This window comes from Drosophila ananassae, chromosome 2L (assembly GCF_017639315.1).
Source record: "Drosophila ananassae strain 14024-0371.13 chromosome 2L, ASM1763931v2, whole genome shotgun sequence".
NCBI classification, from domain to species: Eukaryota; Metazoa; Arthropoda; class Insecta; order Diptera; family Drosophilidae; genus Drosophila; species Drosophila ananassae.
In genome coordinates, this window is record NC_057927.1 from 2,130,309 (window position 1) to 2,153,624 (window position 23,316).

At 41.2% G+C, this 23,316-nt stretch overlaps 1 protein-coding gene across 1 annotated transcript; it reads right to left on the bottom strand.

Annotated features, from left to right (window-relative positions):
- Positions 1–8,613: 8,613 nt before the first annotated feature.
- On the bottom strand, positions 8,614–9,201 carry LOC26514676. Its single transcript, XM_014911833.3, has 2 exons — positions 8,988–9,201; positions 8,614–8,934 (listed from the first exon to the last, which is right to left on the bottom strand). Exons 1-2 carry the CDS (start codon positions 9,085–9,087, stop codon positions 8,768–8,770), a joined length of 267 nt encoding a protein of 88 aa, XP_014767319.1. The 5' UTR covers positions 9,088–9,201; the 3' UTR covers positions 8,614–8,767.
- Positions 9,202–23,316: the final 14,115 nt, after the last annotated feature.

Below are 23,316 nucleotides of genomic sequence, written 5' to 3' on the forward strand. Positions count from 1 at the left end.
CTAATTTATTTTGAAAAGAAAATTGCTTAAGTAAGGACTATTGTGTGTACTTAATAAAAAGTTGGATTGGAAATAAATTTGAGAATTTGAGAAAAAAATACAGGAATATGACTAGTGATGCATAAGAGGATTGAACTCGAAAGGACACTCAGAACTGGCTGTGTTGATGGATATTTGTCTTCGGCCAAGCTATAGAATTTGCTTTGGTTTATCCGAGAGAAAAGTCCACTTTCAAATGGATGAATATATGGATGCATGTTCTCTTTAAACGAAGTGCCAGTTTAAAAGCAAAAACTTCAAAACAAACCATATAAATGTCCTGGCCGAAAGTGTGGCACAGACTGTTAAACGTTTTTCTCTTCTCGATTTTTTTTTGTTCTGCTTTTGTTTTTCAGAGTTTTCAGCAGAGGAACAGGACTAGGAAAAGCTGAAATAACAAGCCATGCAGCGTTTAAAGAAAGTTTTCTGTTTTATGTGTCTGTTTTTGTTGCTTTCCTTTCAAATGCTTCCATCTCTTTTTCTCAGTCACAAGTCTATTTTTTTTATATATCCATCTCAGCAATTTTTGGTGTTTTTTTCCATGTTTTTAAAGAGATGAGATGAGAAGGAGAAAGTTCTCAGCATCGTTGTCGGCTGTTACTTTGCGACCAGGCGACTAAAACCAACTTTAAATTTATTAACACCCGGCTACTGAGCTCTGGCGAAGTGGGCGTGGCTGCATTGTGCCGAGAATAAAGTGCAAACTTTTTATTTTTTACATTTCAGCATATTTTCCCATTTGCCAAATGGCCAGGCAAGTCCCCCTCAGTGTGCGAGTGCCAGTGTGTGAGCTTGGGTCCGGTCGGCTTGGTCTGGCCAAGTTTTATGGTAAGCACTCCCCTTCCAGAATCCGCAGCCTCGTGTGGTTTCCCCATCCCGTCCCTTCAATTCCACCAAAATGGGCAAGCACTGGCTTTTGGTCTTTTATTTGGATCGGGAACAGAGCCTCAAATCGTTTACCTTTTGTGGCGTCGTCTGCCATAGACAATGAACTTTAGCTCCAGCTCCAGGTCCTAGTCCGAGTTATCCGGCTACTGGGCTACTGGATACCAGCTACCATCTACCAGTTACCAGCTACTGGCTTTAGCCTGCGACTCTGAGCCACCAAACTTTTGTTGTCATGGCGTCGGCTCTGTCGTTGATGCCGCTTTTATTACACGGAAAGAATTAATTGAATATTTATGAATATGTTTAAGCCATATTATAGATTAGATAGAAATGGTAATAGATTTTTTTGAAAGGCAACAAAGAAACCTTTATTTTCTTACTATCTCATTGAGAACTCAGATTTTTTTGCTCTGTATTATGGTGGTGGCGGCGGCATCGCCTGCGGTCATGCCACTGAAATCCACACGCTGCCAGCTGTCAGCGGCACTGGAAAATGTTCCACCAACACACACAGACCTACAAACACTGACAAACATGCATAGGACGAAAAAAAAATGAAAGAATCGCTGATGAAAATTGCTTGCAAGTGGTTTCTGTTTCTGTCTCTGGCTCTGACTCTTCCAGCCCTTTCGCCATGTAATGGTCTCTCGTTTTGCTTGTAAAACTTTTGGATTATTGTCAGGCACACACAGATACCCACAAACACACACATACACACACACACACACGTGGGCTGGCCATTTGCCAAGAGGCCTGGTCTTGGACACGGACTACGGAACACGGACTACGAAAAACGGGATATGGAATGCGGACACGGACTAGGACAGGGACAGGGACAGGGACAGGGACACGAGATGAGCGCCTAGGTCGCGTTTTGCTCTTAACAGCAAATTCTCGCATATTTTTCTCCTATTTTACCGGTTCTCTTGCACTCTCACTCTACGAGTAACCAACAATCTATCTATCCGCCGCTGCTGCTGCGTAGGCGTCGCCATTTTGTCCATGACCTGGAACTGTAAATGCAACTGCCATAGTTTGTGTGTGTGTGTGTGTCGGTGAGTGCTTCTCTGGTTGTGTGGGTGTGCGATGAATGCAGATGAAGCTGCTGAAAATTCGCAGATGCTGCCTGGCTTTTGCTTTCTGCCGGCGACTGCTTGACTTGTAGCTTGTTCTCGGGCGCTAAGCTTGTTGTTACTGGTTAGCACTGAAGTGGACGCGTGTACGGGATTAGGGGGCGGAAGTACGTGCATTACGGTGGAGGCACCACCTCATGTTACCATGGAGATCGTAATCGGTTCAAAAGCTTCCGTTTAGGGCCAGGAATGGAATAATATGGTTGAAGAAATCAAAAAAGAGTGAATTCTAGCAAGTTTATCTAATTTATAATCCCTCATCAGAAAAACTACATGAGGGAGACAATATAGTCATGTCTATCTGTATATGCCCCACATAATATGGCCACCAGCGACGGCTGTATCTTGGCCAATTTCTATCCGATTCTTAAGAGGAATATCTTAAACGATTTGTGGACCGATCCCCCATCATTCTGCATCAAAATCTAAGAACAAAATATTTTTTAGATTTTTCGTCCAATTTTCTGGAGGATCCCCTCGTGGAAAAGACTCGTGGAAAACGCTTTGCAGGACAATATGGCCACCAGCGATGGCTGTATCTTGGCCAATTTCTATCCGATTTTTGAGCGGAATACCTTAAACGATTTGTAAACCGACCCCCCATCATTTTGTATCAAAATCTACGAACAAAATATTTTTTAGATTTTTCGTCCAATTTTCTGGGGGATCCCCCTCAAGATTCGTGGAAAACGCTTTGCAGGACAATATGGCCACCAGCGATGGCTGTATTTTGTCCAATTTCCATCCGATTCTTGAGAGGAGTACCTTAAACGATTTGTAGACCGATCCCCCATCATTTTGTATCAAAATCTAAGAACAAAATATTTTTTAGATTTTTCGTCCAATTTTCTGGGGGATCCCCTTCAAGACTCGTGGAAAACGCTTTGCAGGACCATATGGCCTCCAGCGATGGCCTTTGACGTCCGCAAAGTTATTTTAAGATATCCTCCACATTTTTTCTGCTGTCTTTCCGGAAATGCAGCTCTCGGAAAACAGAATCTAATAATAAATTTGAAAGCAGCGGAGGAAATAACTACAAAAACAGTTGGAACTACAACAAAATCCCGGCTTAAATGGGGTGATGAGATTTTCACAGTTGTTCGAGGGCGGGACTGGGAAATTAGTTTTTCAGCTGGTCCTTATTGAAATTATAATTTATTTATTAGCGGCAGCAGACACGCCAGAGGCGAAGGGACGAAAGCGTGAATAAACTGAAAATGTCAAACCAATTTGCTGCGGAAAATTTCGGTCGCTGATTAGATTGGATGGCATGGCCAAAAGTTTTAATTATGAATATGAAAACTCTCGTGCACTCTTTGCTAGCGAAACTGGTTGTAATTAAATTTTTGCACAGGTAAACGAAGTCCTGGCGTTTCTGTAAGGGGCGTTTAGGGCGTGTAGGGCGTAGCTATCAGGCTACGATGTTGTTTTTTTTAGCTTTCATAACTGATTTAGCGGCAAATATGCTGCAACTGAAGGTGAAGCTGATGCCGAAGACGCAGCTAAACCGAATCTCAAGCTGAAGCTGAGTTGTGGACGGAAAAGTTTTTCGTGGCGTTGAACGGGTCGTATGCGCAATGTTTTTCCGCCTTTGTGTGAGAGGAAATGCAGGCAGGCATGAAGTTGTTGCTGCTGCCTTGGCAACTTCTCCGCACCACTGCAATGTTAATTTTAATGCAGTCAAATGAGTTTTGCCATGCTGGCTGGCTGGCTGTCTGACTGACTGAGAGATAGAAAGTTTTCGGCTCCATTTTGTGTGCATTTGTGCAGGATGTGATTATGAGGTTTTCATACTCCAAATGAGAGCTAGTGTGTGTGTGTGTGTGACGACTTACCACATCTGACTGTCCCTTTCCTGGAAAGTGTGTGGCAATAAAATGCTTTACTGATTTGCAAAGTTTTGTCATTAAGCACACTTGCTGCTGCCACCATCACATTGGCCTAAATACAGTTTAGAATTTCACAAATATTTGCCAGGCGACGCTTCTTCTGTCTTCAGACTGCTGGCTTTTATTTATTTATATATTTGTTGGCTTGCTTGTTTGGTTACTTCATTATTTGTCATTTTCCATGCATGACAGTGTGTGAAAATCTGTCGACAGTTTTATACCAAATTCCGAGGAAAGTTATTCGGCAAACATTTCTCATCGCCAGCTTCGCCAGGATGCCGTGAGTGGCCCCAAAATCAATCACTTGATAATGATTTAATTGTTTGAAAGCCGCGTTTGTGTGCGGTTTAATTGGCAAAGTGAATGCATTGGTTGGGAAGGAGATTTCAAAGCTACCTTACGGGGAAAGGACTGAGTCCCCCCTCCCAAATGAATTATAGAAATTGATTTGGCATTATCATCCCATCTAGGATTTCCATTAACTTTACCCAGACAGCTCATAAAAGTAAACCTTAATACCAAGATATGTTCGTGCTTTTTTGGCAATCAGCCATTATCTCAATGTTTTAAGGAAGGAAAAATATAGCCATTCCGGTCGGTCATAAATAGGCCGGCAAATCGGTCCCCCGGGGCACATGCGTCGTATACGTGATATTTTTTAATTACTTTCAAAAAGCTTTGTGAGGTCTGCGTGCGGAAAATTTGCTTTTAATTGCCCCACCAACAAAACCGTTTGGCGAATGTCTGTTTTCCCCAAGGTTATGCCGAAAATTCAATTCAAAAGCGAAGCGTCCCCAAAACGCAGAAACTCGAAACTAAAAACTCTTGCTCCAGCACAGATGGAAATATTCTTTAGCCAAATGAAAATTTAATTAATGCCACCACTAAAAACCAGAAAAACCAGAATCCACTGGGAGGAGTCGAGGAGAACATTTCTAAACTAATATGGAAAATATTTTGTATTTGCAGCAAAACTTTTTCCTCCAGCTGCCACCAGGAAGGGGGCAAGAGGATGCAAGAAGTTGGCTAGAGAGACAGAGCCAGGGAATGGATATATAATCTCGGGAATTTCTCGCATATCGCACACATGAGTCCCATATGTGTACGTTTGGATGGAAGATCTCATCAACAGAAAAGCTTGCGGGGATAAAAAACTAATTAAGTTGAAGCTAAAATCGGTTGTTAAGTTAATAGTAAAATTAATTTTTACCAACAAAAAAATCTGAAGCTATTTAATTATTGAAAATTGCCATCAAAGTGAATGTGGTTATTAATATTTCATTAAAATGGAATTTTTATAATTCATATTACATATTTACCTTGTAAATAAAGTATTTTAAGTGCATCTCAAAGAATGTCCAAACTGTTGAATTATGGTCAGAATAAATAAAGTATTTACTTGTGTTTAAAGAGACCGGTACAAACATTTATTTGCTGTTAACAAATTAAATACATTTAATATAAATAAACTGTATTATTTGCATACCTCAATTCTAATAGATTAGCCTGAAGGCTAAGAATAGCAATAAGTGCTAAAATCAATTAAATCAGAAATCAAATTTTAAAGCATTTAAAGTGCAAATGAAACGAAATTAGCGCCGGGAGCAAAGTGAATGGAGGGAGACAAATGAAAAGGCATTTAAAATGTCAACACGACCGCAACATCGTGTGCGAAATGGTCAGAAAAGGTGTGTATGTGTATGTGATTGTGTGTCCGTGCATGTGTGTGCAATGATAAGTCTGTATGTGTGGGAGGATATGGGGATTCTCCTACAGCAACAACGACTTTTGCGGTTGCACAAAAGTAAACCAAAGTGACAGAGAGTCAAAGGTGAGGGCCAAACGGGTTTTTGGGGTTCGGGGCCCAGAACGCTTAAACGCTTGACCACGAAAAGGCCATTAGAAAATGGTCTGCGCAGCTTGGAGTGTGAGAGAGACTATGGGGCTCCGGTGTGTGTCGGGAGGTCCTGCAAAAGCCATCTCCGGTGACAGTTGGAAATTAGGCAAAAGCCAACCCCAAAGGCAAAAAATAATCAAAAAACTGAAGCCACAAAACGTTTGCCAACACGTGTAAAGTTGGGAAAGTTTTTCCACCAAGGCTGACTGTGCGTCCTGTCAAAGGGATGAAACACAACCACCACGTTTTCTGTTTAAATTTTAATCTAGAAACTTTAATGTTTTACCTGAGCAGATCCCTTTTTAAATGTAACCTTCTGGGAGCTTCTGTCATTGCAGAAACACAACTTTAATCAAATTCCATTTGCAATTGTTAACGCAGGGATCCGAGCGAGTCACGCTCTAATTCCCACCTCTAACACCCAATACACCTGTCCGGGAGTGTGTGTGTGTGCGTGTCCTTTTTTGTATCCTTACATGGTATAATCTTTTGCCGCAATGCCGTTGAATGTGTAATAAAGCACATGACTTTGGTCTTTTATGGCTTGGTCGCGGTATTTTTGGTCGCTCCACCGCCGGCTCACCTTGAACCTACGGAACAATGACCAACGTTAGCGAAATCCTGGCCCTGATTCTCCAGTGATGTGTGGATAAGGCAGATCCCGGTGCTTGAAACGCCAACAATGTGCAACAATTAAATGTCAAACTGGAGCTTTTGATGGACGCTTAAAATCACTGCATCTGTCAGCTGACACTACAGCCTGGAGCTGGAGATTCATTTTGTGGCTACTGGCTTGGAGGCGGGGTGCTCGGTGAGGTGAACTTGGAGGAGGATGAACACAAGTCACGAAACGGTCACACAAGCATAAACTCAAACACAAACAGGAGCACACACACGAGCTCACAAAGAGCCACACATGATGGCGGACCAGGTGCTCATAGCGTTTAAAATGTACACCCATAAACAAAAGTGCAAACAAAGCCATAAACAAAGGGGCGTGGACAAGAGGCAGGGTGCTTTCGGAGGCATCCAGTTTGGAGGATAGCAGGGCAACTTTCACCCCGGCTCGAATCCTTTGCCGGGACCCGCCGATGTCGTTGTTAGTTCTGCCTGCCTGTCTGCTTTGGACACTGATTGAAGGTGTGCCCGAAAGTAATTGAAAACTAAATTAAGTTTGGGAAGTCATTTATAAAGCGACGAAACTTTTCTATTGTAAATGCCGCCTGGCATTGTCAAATTGTTGGAATCAAAACAAGAAATTGAAATGTATTTTGATATTAATTAACCCACTGCTAGTTGCGACTATAAAAGTGTCCTTTCAACTGACCTTTCAGAATAAGGAAAAACAACTTGAAATATTTTATTGAGAACTATAGCTATATATGTAGATATATATATATATTTATTTATATTCAAAGAATTATTTTAAATAATAATACTATTATATTATTAATTGAACACTGAAATATTCACAAAATTATTTATAACACAAATTTTAATAAAATATATTTCAAGTTCGATAATACTAGGGCACTGTTCTCGTAAAAAGCCCTGGCAGCGAGCGAGCGACATTGAATGTCTGTGGCACAACCGTGTTAACCCCTTCCTTTTCTCTTCTCACGCCCCCGCTCATGCCCCAACACCAACATCCATCCCCGCCCATTCCCTTCCGGTCGCTGGTCACAGTTCTGCTCCGCTCCATTCTGCACCGAGTTTGTTAGCTTTGCTTTGTGACGGGCTTCTGTTGCCGGTTCGCAGCGTCCGTGGATTCGAAATGGGCAGAACCAGGAGTGGTTTCAGCAGGAGCAGCCGCAGTAGAAGCACGAGCAGGAGCAAGAGCAGCAAGAGCGGGAGCCTGATCTGGAGAAGGACGAGCCGGAGGTGGAGCAGTCGAAGGCAAAGGGCCTGTCAGCGTTTTCTGCGCTGCGCTTTGTTTTTAATACATGTACGTGGTGGCATCGTTTATTATTATTTTTTGTGTTGCCATCGCAGGGAGCGAAGGACAGCACTGCGTATACGTAATATTCAATGCAGGATGTCAGTGTGCGTGCGTTTGTGTGTATAACCCATGGGTCCATGTCACGCACACATTAGAAGGTAAACACGCGTTTCGCCACACGATGCATAAACATTTGGACATTCCATTCGCTCCGGCAAAGTCGAAAGGATCTGCGTGTGTGGCATCGTTGGGTTACGAACTAAATTAAATTTTTACATCAACATTTGCGCTTCATTAGAGTAGGGAAAATGGCCAGGAAGTGGTGTCGATGGCGGGGCAGATGGTGTCGATGGTGCGGTTTGGGGGCGATTTTGTGTGGGACAATGCCAAGTGTTGCTCGAACGAGCCACTCGAGTGGCCGCCATCAGCCCGGTGGGAATGGATTGGGCCAGCTAAGCAGTCCCAGGCCCAGACAAATGAGTTGCCAGTATTATTGGTGGTGAGTGGGGAAAATGGTAAAGCAAACTCACTAAATTAGCCAAGGGCCTTCCGGATGGTGGGATGGTTGGTTAAGGATGCCGCCCAGACAGAATGTTGAACTTATCACAGGCATAACGATTCAATTGATAGACTAGTGGAAATGATAGTAGGGCAGATAATTGGATGAAGAATAATACTAGTATGTATACCAATAGCGATAGAAATTTTAGGAAAAATATTTCCCAGCTTGTGTCTGATCAGAGTTAATTAAATTTTGTATTCAAGAAAGTTGAAATAAAATTTCCTATTAATATGGATTCATGGAATGGAATAACTTAATACCGCATATATTGGTCAACTCGGGTTTTATTGAAAACAAGCACTTAAAAATTTAGCAAAGCCCTTAGGAAACTAAAAAATTTTAAATTGATTTGCAAAGATATACAACACGTCATCACATGATAAATGTACACGTTCATTAGTTCCTGCATCTCCTTTCTATTTACTCCAAATATTCTTCCGTGTCGAGTATGTTCTTTACTTGAGAGCTTTTAAGGCAGCAAACCTTCCGTTTGTTAATGCACGTAGTTATTTCGCGGCTTTGAAACGATTTATCGCAATTCCAAAACTCCCTGCATTTTCCGTCAAGCTTAAAGCAGCTGACTAATTCTGTTAAAAAGAAGCGTTAAGATGAGGACTTTTTGATATTTTTGCAAGCTTACGTAAGGGCTTTTTATGTATCATAGTGTAGTATGCACCGATTGAAACTAAAACGCCGCACAAGACTAAAATAACAAGGAGACACGGCCACTGGCTTGGCATTATTCGCCCAGGTTGGAAGCTCACATTCGGGCCTAAGATGCCAAAAATAAAACAAATAGTTTCTGTATGGAGCTTATAAATAATTAAAAATATGCTTTCAAACTGAAGGGTATCTCATTGCCTCCGGAATCTACGGGTAAATGAACAAAAGCCCGCCAACGATTATGTTCTGAAGTGGGACGCCCCCAAGGTCCTGCTCATCGTCCATCATCCCGCTAAGTGAGTAAGTAAATTATTATGATAATGCGCTCTCTTGGAGAACGAAGTGCAGTCTATGGGCAATGTTAAATTGAAACTTCTTAATTAAAAACTTGCTGCATAAAAACCGGAAGCAGCAAATGGGGGAGAAGATGCACTGGCAAAACATAAACTATATTTATGGTTTGGAAAATGATAAAAAACTGCAATTTGTATCTAATTTGTGAATTTGTGAAACATTTTTAAACTTTTTAAGGTCTATTTTCCGTTTGAATTTTAAAAGTTCGTATGGGAATTAATTATTTAGGTGGCCCAAAATAATTTCCATAAATTGTATTTAGGTAGCAATAATCCTTATTTTTAATTTCGAGTGTAAAGGCCTTGGAGAAGAGGGTGGGGGCTGAGGATGGGACCTGGGGATACCTCGCAGCCTGCAAATCAGTGTGAAGTAAAATAAACCGCTTAAGGACTTGCGACTTTGCTTCGCGTTGGAAATAACAAGAAAACTGCCCTCCGGCCAGAGCCTGCTCATGTTGATGGGGCTTGAGATGGGGTGGGCGGGGTGTGGTGTAGCAGTCGGTGTGGGTGTTGGGGCAAAAGCTAGGGTCCAGCGGAAACGACCGGCGGATGTGCTTGGTCAGGCCATTGGACCATTGGCCAGTTAGAAGCTGAAGCTACAGTGGGAAAAAAATTCAATTAAAAGCAACAGCACGTAACTGAAACTTTTCTTTCTCTTTCTGGTTTTTGCAAGTTTTGTATCTTTTCACCGTCACCCTCTCGAATTTTATGTGACTGTGGGTGTGGTGGTGAGTGTGTGCGTTTGTATATATTTTTTTTCTTTGAGGCACAAGAGAAAGAAGCTGCCCCACAGCACTTTGAGTTATAAGTTGGTGCCAGCTGTCAGTTCTCCATGCCTTGAAAGTTGCATGTTGACTCCTCTTTTATTCAATTTTTTTTTTCATGTTATTTTTTGTGTTTGTCTTTTCCTCACGAAGTTGCAGCTGAAAATTGAAGATATCAATTCTGTGGCTGGTCAAAGGCACGTCAAATGGAATAAAAGATGGAAAATGTTTAGGAGCAGTCCCGCATCTCCTTTCTGTGGTTTCACTTGGAAAAGACTTTGACTTTACCTCTTGTGCTGCTTGAGTCAAACAAATGCCTTGAAATAATGTATTCGCGTTGGTAACTTCCTTATTTAATCAAGTTATCCACTTGCCACACCACCCAGTTTTCCCAGTTTCTCCAGTTTCTGAAATGTATCTGCCTAATGCAGCCCGATTCGCACATTACGTATTCGCAGTGTGGCCTGGCCTACCCGAATGACGTCACCAGAATCAGGTCAAGTAAGATGGAGGCCAAAGCGGGGGAGGCGGGAGGTAGGGCGGTCGGGCGGCCAGGAGTAGACTGGGGCATACAAATTATGTTGGAGCAGCAAAAATGGCAACTCACTGTGGAATATTTTCGGCCGCACTGCTCTCGCATCGCTGAAGCCATCCCTCTCTGGCAAACTCACCTTGAGCTTGAGGTTCTTTTTGGGGTCTTTCCCTTCCATGGGTGTGCTACTTAATGGCCATTCATTCGCTACCCAGCACCAGTACCAACACCAAGAGCAACAGGAACAGCAACACCAACACAACTAGAACCAAGACCACCCGCAAAGTTCATTTTCGTTTTTGACATTTTTCAATTTTTGTTTGCCTTACTTTCCAGCCGACCCGGCCTCTACTGTGCTGAGCTGAGCTGTTCTGGCTGTTTTGGGTGTTTTTTGTATTTTTGCGGGGGTAAATTAAATTCAGATTATGCGGCTGGCAGAGGCTCTTAACTAGATGAAATGAGATGAGAAAAGCGGAGAGCAAAAGGAAAAGTGACTGGCATTTATTTTCCATATATTGATTGCTTTTTAATGGATATTTTGCTTCACTTTACTTTGCCGGCAGCATAAGGTGGCACTGTCCACTGTTATCCAGTATCCAGTTTTCGGTTTTATTTAGCTTCCACTTACTGGGAGCATTAATTTTATTTACATAGTTAAATGGTTCAATTGTTTGGCTGTTGATTTAGTGCTGGAATTTCAGACAGTAAAATTAATTGTTTGATTTGTGGCGGCAATGCTGCCCTACGTTGCTGTCTATTTTTTGTTGTTTTTTGAGCCTGCCATTTATGTAGGTCACTTTTCTCACTCTTTCCCTCTCTGTCTGTCGCCATCTAGCCATCTCTTTCCATCTGGCTAAGTGCGTCTCTTTTGCGAACTGTGTCCCTAGTGATTTACAGTTTTATTTGCACAGTTTATAAATAAAACTGTCAAGTGAGAGACGCCGTTCACTGACGTTGGCAGCTGCTCATCTAATGGCATTTTCCCATGCCTGTTTAAAAAGTCTCCCATTTTTTGTTTCCGTCACCCTAACCATTTGTTATGCTGCAGGATCCGACTCCCGACACTCCCGTTCCCCACTGCACTCCCTCCGATTTCAGTCCAGTCCGTCAGTCACTAGTCTAGTCAATCAGTTGGAACGTCAATCAAGCCGCTAAAGCTAAGTTACTGCGTTGAGCTCAGCGCAGCAGGTAACTAGCTGTAACTAACTGGCGGGCAGAAGGCGGGCATCCAATCAAGCTGCCAGACGCACAGCATTTCCTGGGAAAGCATGTCCGGGCTTAGGGCTGGCAGGAAATCTAAATAAAATGAATTTTTTAGTAAAAGCGTTCTTCAAAAACAAACAATGCTTCACTGAAATCTATTTTTTAATCTTTAAAGATGTTCAATTTTTCTACAAAATTACAATATGCAACACGATTTTGATAAAATATTGAATATTAATTAACTAATAAATAATCTGATTTACTTTTAAGACTTAGAAACTTATTTAACTTATCATAACCAAAAAATATCCATTAAGCAGTTCTATGATAAGCTTCTTTACCTTTGATTGGAAACTATAAGCTTTTATTTCAAATTTTAAGCTATTTGAAATCACTAGTCTTAGCTTGTGAACCCTTAACCTTTTTTGAATAGATGGCATACCCTTCTGCCTGCAGGGCATAACAATAACAAATCCATATACACACAACCAGCTCAGCCAGCATAAAAAAATTCACCACGCTCCGCTCTTTTTGGGCCAACAACTCTTTGCTGCTGCGGATGCTGATGCTGCTGCTGCTGCTTCTGCTTAGCTGGCTTTCTCTTTCGTTTTTGGCTAGGAGAGCAGGACAGCCACTCGCTGTCGCTTTCACCCTCTCCCCCCGTCTCTCTCACGCATAGACATGGCAACAACAAGCGGCGGCTTTCATCTTTTTTTAGCACACGCGCCTGGCCCAAAAGTTCGGCCGCACCGCATTCCGGACTGCTCCTCGGTTCAGTTCCCCTTGGTCGCCTGTCGAGTGTCAAATCAATTTGTCAGAAATCACTGACAGCTGCTTACAGCCAAAATACACAAGCGCACACGCTCACACATATGCACGAATATGGCGAATATGGGTGGCCGTCACAATCGTCATTCGCCTTCTGAAGAGATGTCATGCCACAAGCAACAATACCAGAAAAAATCAAGTAACATCCTTCTGGAGAGTTTTTCGACTAAATGACACCCTTAAGGCTATGAATTACAGATGGAACTTAAAATTATTGGAGAAAACTGATGGTACAGAAATATTTTGTTGGATATTGTTTGGCAATTGCTACATACAATACATAGTTGTGGAGTTCTTTAAAAACATAGCATACTTTTTAGAGTAGCGGGGTAGTAGGGTTGTTAAAATAATAAGAAGCTCCTAAATTTTCAACTGGATTTTTAAAATAACGATTTTATGCTATAAAAAAATATATGAAGAATCTTAAGTTTAAAATAATTTTTTGTTGTGTTCAGTTATAATTTTTTAGAAATCATAAGTTTCTTCTTTTCTAAATGGATAAACATATATTTTCAATAATATTTTTTAAGAATTTCTTCATACTTAACTTGATACTTAAAAAAAGATTTTCCAGAATTATTGAACTTGAAACTCAAATATTATACCCTGTTCTTAAAGACCAATGAGTATACAAATAACGACAAAATCCAAACAAGGATTGATAATAGTAAAGGGCATGGAGGATGTGCGGGAGTAAAAATTGCCTAGGGTGTAAATTATTGCGCATATTTTCATTTCTTTTCAAATTGCTTTGCAGATTGCCAGCATTTGAAAATTGTCTACGGCATCCTCGAAACGCTTTTGACATTTACAACTCATTTTTGTTGTTGTTCTTGCGATTTGCACCCCAAAATCGAAAAAAAAATCTCGTCGCAAGAAAGTTTTCAAGTTCGACTCTGACAGACAAGCGGCTTTTGTTTGCATGCCACACACACACACACACCCACAAACACACACTCATCAGCAGACGGTTGGGAAGTTGTGTGCTGCGAGGCGTATACGAAATTTAACAGACAATGCCAAAGCGAAGACGAGAGACCAATGCAAAAGAAAAGCGCTTCGCCAAACAAAACAACGGAAAAAAGGTGGATAAAAAACAAGAAAAGGTCTTTGACTGATGCGGCTCGAGATGCCCTAGCTGACGGGTTCGGATAGTTTCCACGTAACTTTTGCCATATCCGCTTAGGAAAAAGCTGTTTACGACTTCTACGGAGGTAAATGATGTGAAAAAATAATTTGGTTCTATTTTAAAGCCAAAATTAAACAAATATAATATAAAATGTAGAATTAATTAAGCTTAGCAGCAGGGTGGCGATTATGCAAATACCAGGCTCAAATTCAAGAATGAGTCTTCAGGAGAAACTCTTCAAAAAGCTGTCGGCTCTTCGCTGTCGGCTTTTCATGTATATGTATAGATTACTTTCACAATTAAGTAAATGGAAATGCTAAAGTTACAATAAAGTGAGATATTGTACCTTTTGGCCCGACCCGAAAAGTTATGCCAAGTATTTTTATGCAAAGTCAAGGAATTACCCCACTCAAGGGAATCCAAACTTCGCTCATCAGTATCCTGTGCATTGTTTCGTCTTGTATTTCGATTTTTGTATTCTTTTCTTACTTTCTTTTTTTTCTGTTGTGTTTCGTTTTTTTGTTAATGGTGTTTTTGTTGTTATTGTTGTTTTTGGCTGCCAGTAGCAAAGGCAGCAACAATCAGTAAGAAGAATCAGTAAGCAGCATGTTACTGCTGTTGCTTTTTATTTATTTTTCGTTTGTAATCTGTACCCCTTTTTTGTTCTCTCTCGCTGGTCGTTGGGCTTTCTTCTCCCAACTGAACAGTTTATTTTTTTTCAACATTCATCTGTATTTGGTTTTGTTGTTGTTATTTTGGTGTGTTTGACCAACTACAACATACAAGCTCATAAATAAGTAGGCAAAGGCCCATGGATGAAGGACGAAGGACATGGGGGGTTAGGAGGGGTAACATGGGAAATAGGTGGAAAAAGGGTTTCCAGGGGAGGATGTCTTGTGACTGAAAATGAAAAATGGATTTCTGTGTCAGTTGGTTGCCATAATTTCAGCTTGCTTCGCTTTCGGCTTCATCTCCATGCTCCTCCCAGGACCTCACCCCTTCTATTCCATTCATTTGCTTTGGCTGCTTTGACGCGCATTCATCATTTGGCATTCAGTTCGCTTGGCGTTTTGGGTTTTGTGTTTTGCGTTTTCGGTTTTGTTTTCGGCTTTCGGTTGTCGGCTGTCCGATGTCAGTCTGTCTTTCATTTGATTCCTTGCTATCTGCCAGAGTCGGCAGTCGGCGCTGGCGTTGGCGTCGCCGTCAGCGTCCGTTTATTTAATTAATTATTTTAAAGATTCTATCGTCCCTTTTTCTCGCATTTAATTAATTTATCAAAAGTGCAAATGAAAATTGGTTTCCACGCCGCATCTTTCTCTCTCTTTTAGCCGCTTCGGCTTCGGATTTTGCTTTTCTGTTTTTTTTTGTTTTTGTGTTGACCGTACTCCACCGGGGACTGTCCCTTTTCGTTTATGCTTGCTTAATATTTTATTTTATTTTAAATAAAACAAACTTTAAATTAGCCCGAGAGCACCGTCGATCCCCTTGTGCATAAGTGGGGTTAAGCTGCGTGGCGGTGGGTTAAGCCAAGGCCAAAGTTGTGGCAGAAAAAGTTAGCCGGGCTCTTCATTCCCTTTTTTTCTGGCCGTTTTGTTGCTGTCTTTTTTTGCATCACTCCCCGCTTTCACCCGTTCGGCTGGTTGTCCCTGCTAATGCTGATAGGTCTAATAACTCCCTGGGATGCTGTAATCCTTTGGGCTGTCTTGTCCGTGCTGTCGGTCTAATGGACACAGCGAGTCACGTAAATGAGCCCGATGATTATGAGGCGGTGATGATAATGATGATGATGCTTATGCCGGCGACGTGTTAATTTCTGCGACAGCACGGCCAAAACTTTTACTCCAACTCACTAACACCACCCCGCCATCATTTAATGCCCCCAAAGAAATCTGGCATATCCGGCGTATGCGTAATATTCAATGAACAGCTGTCTGCCAATTTCGAATGCATTAAATATTAATTTGTGCAGCATTTTCGGCTATTCGCAGGATAACCAGCCGCTTCCCAGTGTGCCACTTTGCATATGGCCCGTACATCCGTAAGCCCAAAAACGGAAATTAGTTACAGAAGTTATAATTAAATTCCTTTGGCTGCATGTGAGTTTCGCCCTATCTCTGTGTGTGTGTGAATGTGCCCAGCAGTACCAATCGCCCCGGAATCACCCTGGATTCACCCTGGATCCGCCCGGATCACCCCGGAATCCAACCGGAAAGCTAGAACAAGCGGCCCGGAATTTTGTACTGAAATTTTTGAAAATGTCCTCTCGGCCCGGAATTCGATTTCAGGCATGAATCAGCCCTGAATCCGCCCGGATTTCGAATCCGGATTCCGGCGTGAAAATTGTCTCGAAATCGCCCCTGATTCAGACCTGAATTTCAGAGCGGAATCAGGCCGGAAAAGAAAGCATGATTCCGCGGTGAAAAAGGTGGCTAAATCAGGTCGCATTCATAACCCAAAATTAAAGAAAAAAATTTCCTCTTACATTCTTCTAATCTGATAATCAATATTTTTTATGTATTCCTTAAAAATTTCTGTTAATTTATGTTTTAAACTAAATTAATATGTTAAATAACATAACATTATTAATATTGAAAACTATATTTAATAATTACTCACCCTGGGATTCGAACCTTAGTGCTTTTGTATACTGGACCGACATGCACGCTTCTAAGCTATCAAGGAATCGCGCGTACTTTGTGACTGACTATAATATACCTCTACAAATTTGCATGTTTAAAACAATCTCAATTATTAAGAGTCCCCGTTTAAAAAAAAGTATTGAATATAACAGTTTATTTTGAGACTGCGATATTAAAATAAAATGAAAGTAAACAAAAATCAACTCATAATAAAGACTTTTCCGCTTGGAATCGAACCCACGACCTTACGATTAACAGGCAGATACCTTAATCATTGAACCATGGGGTGAGAGTTTTTCGGGCAAAATATTTAGAATGACTAGAAAATATTAGTGATTAATAACTAATATCGAATATGCATAATTTCGAACTCTAGCAGCAGCAGAGGGCCGGCAGAATTAGTTCGCCTACTTTGTTTTGACGTTCGAAGAGCAAACCTTATTGAATTGTTTTTGTTTTTCGATCGAAATTTGACATTCGGGCCGGAAAAGTCGGGGCCAGGAATTTCAGTACTGCTGGGTGTGTTAGCTGTGTGTTGGTGTGCCTGCAACCAACTGAGCTTGTAAACAGGCCTGGGGACCCATGTCCTCTAAGCCCTGAGTGCCGAGTCCAAGTACGGACAACATTTACCAGACGTTGCCATAGACAACACTCGAGTGCACAGCCAGGAGAGCCAAAAGCCTGGAGGAAGGAGTTGAGCCAGGGGCTAAGAGTTGGCCATCGAAAGGGGCGTCTTAATTAGAAACAATTTGAGGCTGACTGATTGTCGGTGGGGCGAGTAAGTTAGATGGGCGGTGGACCATCAAGTTACGAGTACCTGCATCGTTGGTAGCACGCGCTGCTGGCTTTTGATCATTAGTTAGTGGCTTACACTTCAAGGATTTGGCTCTCGTTTAAGGATAACAAGGTTTTTCACATCTAATCAACAAAAAAAGAGGAATAAATGTGGATTGAATGATATCAAAGTAAGAGTCTTCAAATAAATAAGAGGTTTAAATTAAACTTTGGTAGGAGCTTTTAAACACATACTTGCTTCAATATTTTTGTTTTAAGATTTTTTTTCCTACCCTCCCCCAGTCATTTCAAATTACTGCTGAAATCATTACGAATAGCTTCCTTTTTGTCAGAGTTTGCATTGCCATTAATATCCTTATCGAGACCCGCAAATTTAGGCTGGAGAGCTCTCGAGGGACCTGTGTTCAGGCCACACCCCATGGCACGTTGCAGACATGTATCTATTATTTCATTTCGATCATTGCCTCCAACTGGTTGTCGATTATTGAAATTGATTTGCACAATTGAACGCGGTGGCGAGGACGCACATAAATCACACATGCATCAATTATGGGGCGCCCGTCGTCAACGTTGCTGTGCATCAATATTTGATGCCGCAAAAAACAGGCAGGGTTGCTCACCCACTTCGGGTTCAATAAGGAGGCGTGGCAGGACATTTCCAACCCCGACTAAAGTAGCTAGCTTCAGTTTGGCGGAGTGTAATGGGAAATGGAAGTGGAAATGGAAGTGAAGTCAGGACCGGCGATTACAATTCTCGTTTGCCATTCGCGCTTCGTTGCCGATCAATTATGCAAATGGGATTGGATGACGGTGGGGGGCGGGGTGGTTAGATGGAGCAACGGATGACATATTCAATAATAAAGTGTCGCCAATGACGACGTCTCAACAAGCATGCCACAGCATTTATTATCAGTATTGCGTATACGTAATGTTTGCCAAAGTATTTGCCTTTTTTCGGTGGGTCGTGCAGCCTCGTGTGCCTCATCTACACCACAACCACCATTACTGCCACCAAGAGCCAAAGCAATTGTCTGAGGCTACAACAGAAAAGAGGAAAAAAAAACAATGTATGGGAGTAGAGAGAAAAACAGCTGGGGCGTATACGTAATGTGAGGTCAGAGACCATGTGAAGCTGTAAGTGGAGTAACTCGATTGAAGTCTTGTCTTTTTTCGGGTTTTTGCCCGGAATGCTGTTGGGGATTGGGGATTGAGACTTTGGGAAATGGGATTTGGAGCTGGCAGCGCATTTCCATAGAATCATAATTGGATATGCTATGGAGCCGGTCCGGCATTACGAATTCATGGCCGGCATTTGCGTTCCCAGCACCCGCCATTTTTTATGGCACCATAATTAGCCCCGGCCAGTTTTCAATATTTATTCCGTATCCCATATCCTGTAGCCCATATCCGTTTTCGCATCTCGGGTCCAGTAAACACTTGCCACCGACCGCCATTAACACATTTTCAGCAGAGGCCAGTTAACTGGCAACCAGAGCCGAACAAAAACTGACCCGCTAAAGACAATAAAGTTCAATATTAATGCACCCTTTGACTCCCGGTCCGGTTGACGGTGGGCGGTGGTCGGTGGTCGGTCTATGGATTCGTCCTTGGGGATGAGTTGCCGAATCAAGCGCCATAAAAGCAAGACAAACAGGCTACTTAAAATAAGACCCGAAAAAATTTTAATGATCTGTCATAAAAGCGAGCGGGAGCGAAAATTGAGCGCCAGCAACATAAAACTGAATTTATTAGGCATTGCATACTTTTGAGGGCAATCAAGTAACCATGCGGCCGAGATCCTGGAGACCCGGAAAACTGTTGCTCCCATTGCCCCCAAATGGAGCTCTCATCCTGAACCCAACTTAACTCCGTTGAACCCAAAGGCGACAGGACACCAAATCCTTTAAGCACTTGTTCACTGCGGCGCCACCGAATTATTATCTGTCTGTGTGTGTGTGCTTGTGTTTGGCGGCAATTAATTCCAAAATCACAATACCCATAAAGATGATGATGCGACTACAATTTGAATACCCGACTGGGCGCTGGGTACTGGGTCGGTGGCCGAGTTTCCCGCTGCTGTCAAAGACACGACCGAATTGACAACAATGGAGACAAGCAGCGCCCGTAATAAGTAGTTTGGCTGCTGCGGCACCCTACCCTGCCACTCATCGCCCCTGACCCTCAAGGGGTGGCGGCCATTAAATCAACGCAGGACATGCCTGGCAGGACAGCGCCGCGCCTATTGCCGCACACAATATATCAAAGTTTATGTTGATTTGAGTGGCGCAGCAAACTTTTCGCCCCGAAACCAAACACAAAAAAAAAAAAATAAAATAAAAACAAGAAAGGAAAGCTAACTTCGGGCGGAGCCGAAGTTGATATACCCTTGCAGTTCAGTCGCAGTCCGCTAGGTGGCGCCACCCATCTTATTTTATTAGATATATAGCGGATCGTTTATAGTCGGCCGATCCTTATGAAAATTGGCAGATCAGATTGTTTTCCCCAAAATAGAATCTGTACCAAATCCCATCTTTCTAACTTAAAAAACACCAAAGTTATGCCAATTTCGATCGTTCTATGACAGCTATAGGATATAGTCGGCCGATCCTTATGAAATTTTCTACATAAGATATTTTGGTCAAACATAACATGTGTGGAAAGTCCCAACCCTCTAACTTAAAAAAACACCAAAGTTATGGCATTTCCGATCAATCAGTTATATGGCAGCTATAGGATATAGTTGACCGATCCCGGCCGTTCCGACTTATATACTGCCTGCAAAGGAAAGAAGGATGTGTGCAAAGTTTCAACTCGATAGCTCTAAAACTGAGAGACTAGTTTGCGTAGAAACAGACAGACGGACAGACGGACAGACGGACAGACGGACAGACGGACATGCTCATATCGACTCAGGAGGTGATCCTGATCAAGAATATATATACTTTATAGGGTCGGAGATGTCTCCTTCACTGCGTTGCACACTTTTGACCAAAATTATAATACCCTCTGCAAGGGTATAATGAAAAGGAAAAGAAGAAAGCCGGGGACCACATTTCGTGTTATTGTCTCCTTTTATTGATTTATTTGGTCTGTGTATGTCCTCTTCCTGCCGCATTTCTTTTTTTTATCATTTGCCATTTTATTTGTGTGCTTATTTTTGATTAGATTTATTTATTTTTATTCTCGCTAAGCTGGCGACGCCGGGCGTCGTCGATGAAATTTAATAATTCCACTTAATGCAATAATAATTTCGTCGCCTTTTGTTGCCGGCCCCTCTCGTTTTCTATCCCTCTGACAGGACAATACGGCAGACCAGAACCAGAACCAGGACCACGACCGAGACTAAAACCAAAATCAGCATCAGCATCAGAATCCGAATCCATCGCCATCGTTGTCGTCATCATTTTTGTGGCCAGCGCATAATTTGTGCGAAATTTGTCAGATTGCGAGCTCTTAAGGCTGAGTAATGCCGGTCGAGGTGGCGGGTAGCGAGTGGCTGCTATAATATTCTTCTCTGGGACGGGGGAGTCATTTGTAATATGTTTTATTTGACTTGCGGCAGCTGCTTCCCTCTCAATGAAGGCTAAGTAATTGACGCACCAAACTCCCAGAGGAGTGCCAGCTGATTACAATTAGTTGTGGGCGTTTCGGTAAATCGCTGCCAGTTGGGGAAAATTTACGGAAAATGAGTGATAAACGATGGCGAATTGACGACAATTGGGAGTTTTTTATTTATTCAACGTTTATGCTTGTTACCTATAAAAACACGCACCTGACAACTCACTTTAATGTATGTCAAATCTCGGCACTTGGCAACCGGCTGGAATAAAAACAAACCCAAAAACACGAGCACAGCGGCCTCTTTTTGACATTTTGAGTGACATTATTTGTGTCAACAATAAAACACTCAAGTATCCAGCAAGAAATACGGAAGGTGGATGGAACCAGGACTTGTACAAATTAACTAGAAGTTTAAGCCATATTTTATATGAATATTATAAACAATTATTTGGGCACTTGCCACCAAGCTCTTTTGAGTCTTTATAATATAAACATTCCCACACTCGCATCTAGCACCCTAACGGAAGACCAAGCTTGAGAAATGAAATAAACAAATTCCCCCTATTGAGCCGGCCACGGCAAAAACAACATTAGACTAAACATCCGCTAGAATCACGCCACTGCGGCTCCCCTTTTTAAGCATCCGTATTGATACCCAAATTTTCCATGCTGATCACAGCAATCCCATTCGGGAAATTCTCTTCGGAATTCAATTCGTAATATACTTCGGGAAGATCCCGAACCAAGAAGGAAAAGAATCAGCTCAAGCCTGGTCAGTCGGAATCTAGCTTAGGTTAAGATATAATGCCTTGTTAGACTTAAGATCGGAATGAAACCTAATAAAGTTTAAATATATATTTTTTTAAAAGTTAAAACCCGTCGTGATTATAATTGGCGCCCAACGTGGGGCACGCGTTAATTAAAAATATCGATTAAAAAAAGATATTCGCGAGTGCCTCAAATAAAAATCATAGACCTGAAAAATAAAGGTTTCTATGTAAAAAAACTTATATCACGTACCGGTAATAACTAGAATAACCTCAACACCCAAAGTGGAATTTTTCAAGAAAAAAGTGACACAAAAGGAGAACAAAAACAAAATATACAAACTAAATAAATTTTGAACCACCAAAAAGTGAAAAATCAAACGAACTCAAAAAAGTGAAAAAAATTAACCCTCAACGCCCTAAGTGGAATTTTTTCAAGAAAAAAGTGACACAAAAGAGAACAAAAACAAAATATACAAATGAATAAATTTTGAACCACCAAAAAAGTAAAGAATCAAACGAACAAAGTGAAAAAATTAACTAAAATAAAATTACAAAAAAAAAAAAAAAAAAAAAAAAACACACAAACACAACAAACAACCCCGACAAACAAGAAGATAAAAAAGAAAAAGATTAAAAATAAAAAGTAAAAACTTAAACAAACTCGAAAAAAGTGAAAAAAAAATTAAATAAAATAAATTAAAAACCAAAAACCTATATTTAAAAAAAAAAAAAAAAAAAAAAAAAAAAAAACGGCAGAAGACCCCCCACTCAACGGAAAAAGGACTGGGAAGGAAGAAAAAAAAAAAAAGCAATTTCATCAGAGGAACACCAAAAAAAAATCACAAACGTGAGATAGATTATTGTTTAGTTTTATAAAAAAAATAAATAATTAAAAATAAAAAACACATCAATGTAAATCCTATTTTACACACCGACACTATATTGAATTTATATGTAACCTTTTTTTTTTTCCTCCTCTATTGTGTTTTTATAAATCCCCGTCTCAAAATATGTCTATATATATTTCATATAATATACCAATTATATACTAAATTAAATTCAAGAAAAAAATTGCCTGCTGTTTTGCTAAATAGTGATTAATACTGGAAGAATTAATAAACGCTTTAAGAAACTTTAAAATGACAGACTCAAACGGTCCATCTACTAGCCATAGCGCTAATTTAAGCCGACAAACACCTGAACAAACACTAACATCAGACCTAATTGTCCGATTGATAGCTAACAACCTAACACCACTACATGAGGAAATAAAAACGTTACGTTCTCTCTTGGATTCCAAATCCAATTTAGTGACCGAATTCCAAATCGAACAGATTGACGATACCATTCCATGCGACGAAACACTAGAAATAGTCAAATCCGTTCCCCAATTTTCTGGAAATTTAGACAATTACGTAGCTTGGCGAGAAGCCGCTGAAACAGCAATGGGACTCTATGTCCGCAAAAGTCGTCGGTACTTTGTAGCCCTAACCATTTTAAGAAACAAGATTGTAGGCAAAGCCAATGACGCTTTAACAAACCATGGAACCGTATTGAACTTTGACGCTATTTTGGCCAGACTCGATTTTGTCTTTAGCGACAAGAGGCCAATCCACATAATCGAACAAGAATTAAGCGTGCTGACACAAAACAGATTTTCTGTTATGGACTTTTATAATTTGGTTAACAAAAAGTTAACCCTCTTAATAAATAAAACCATAATGACGTACGG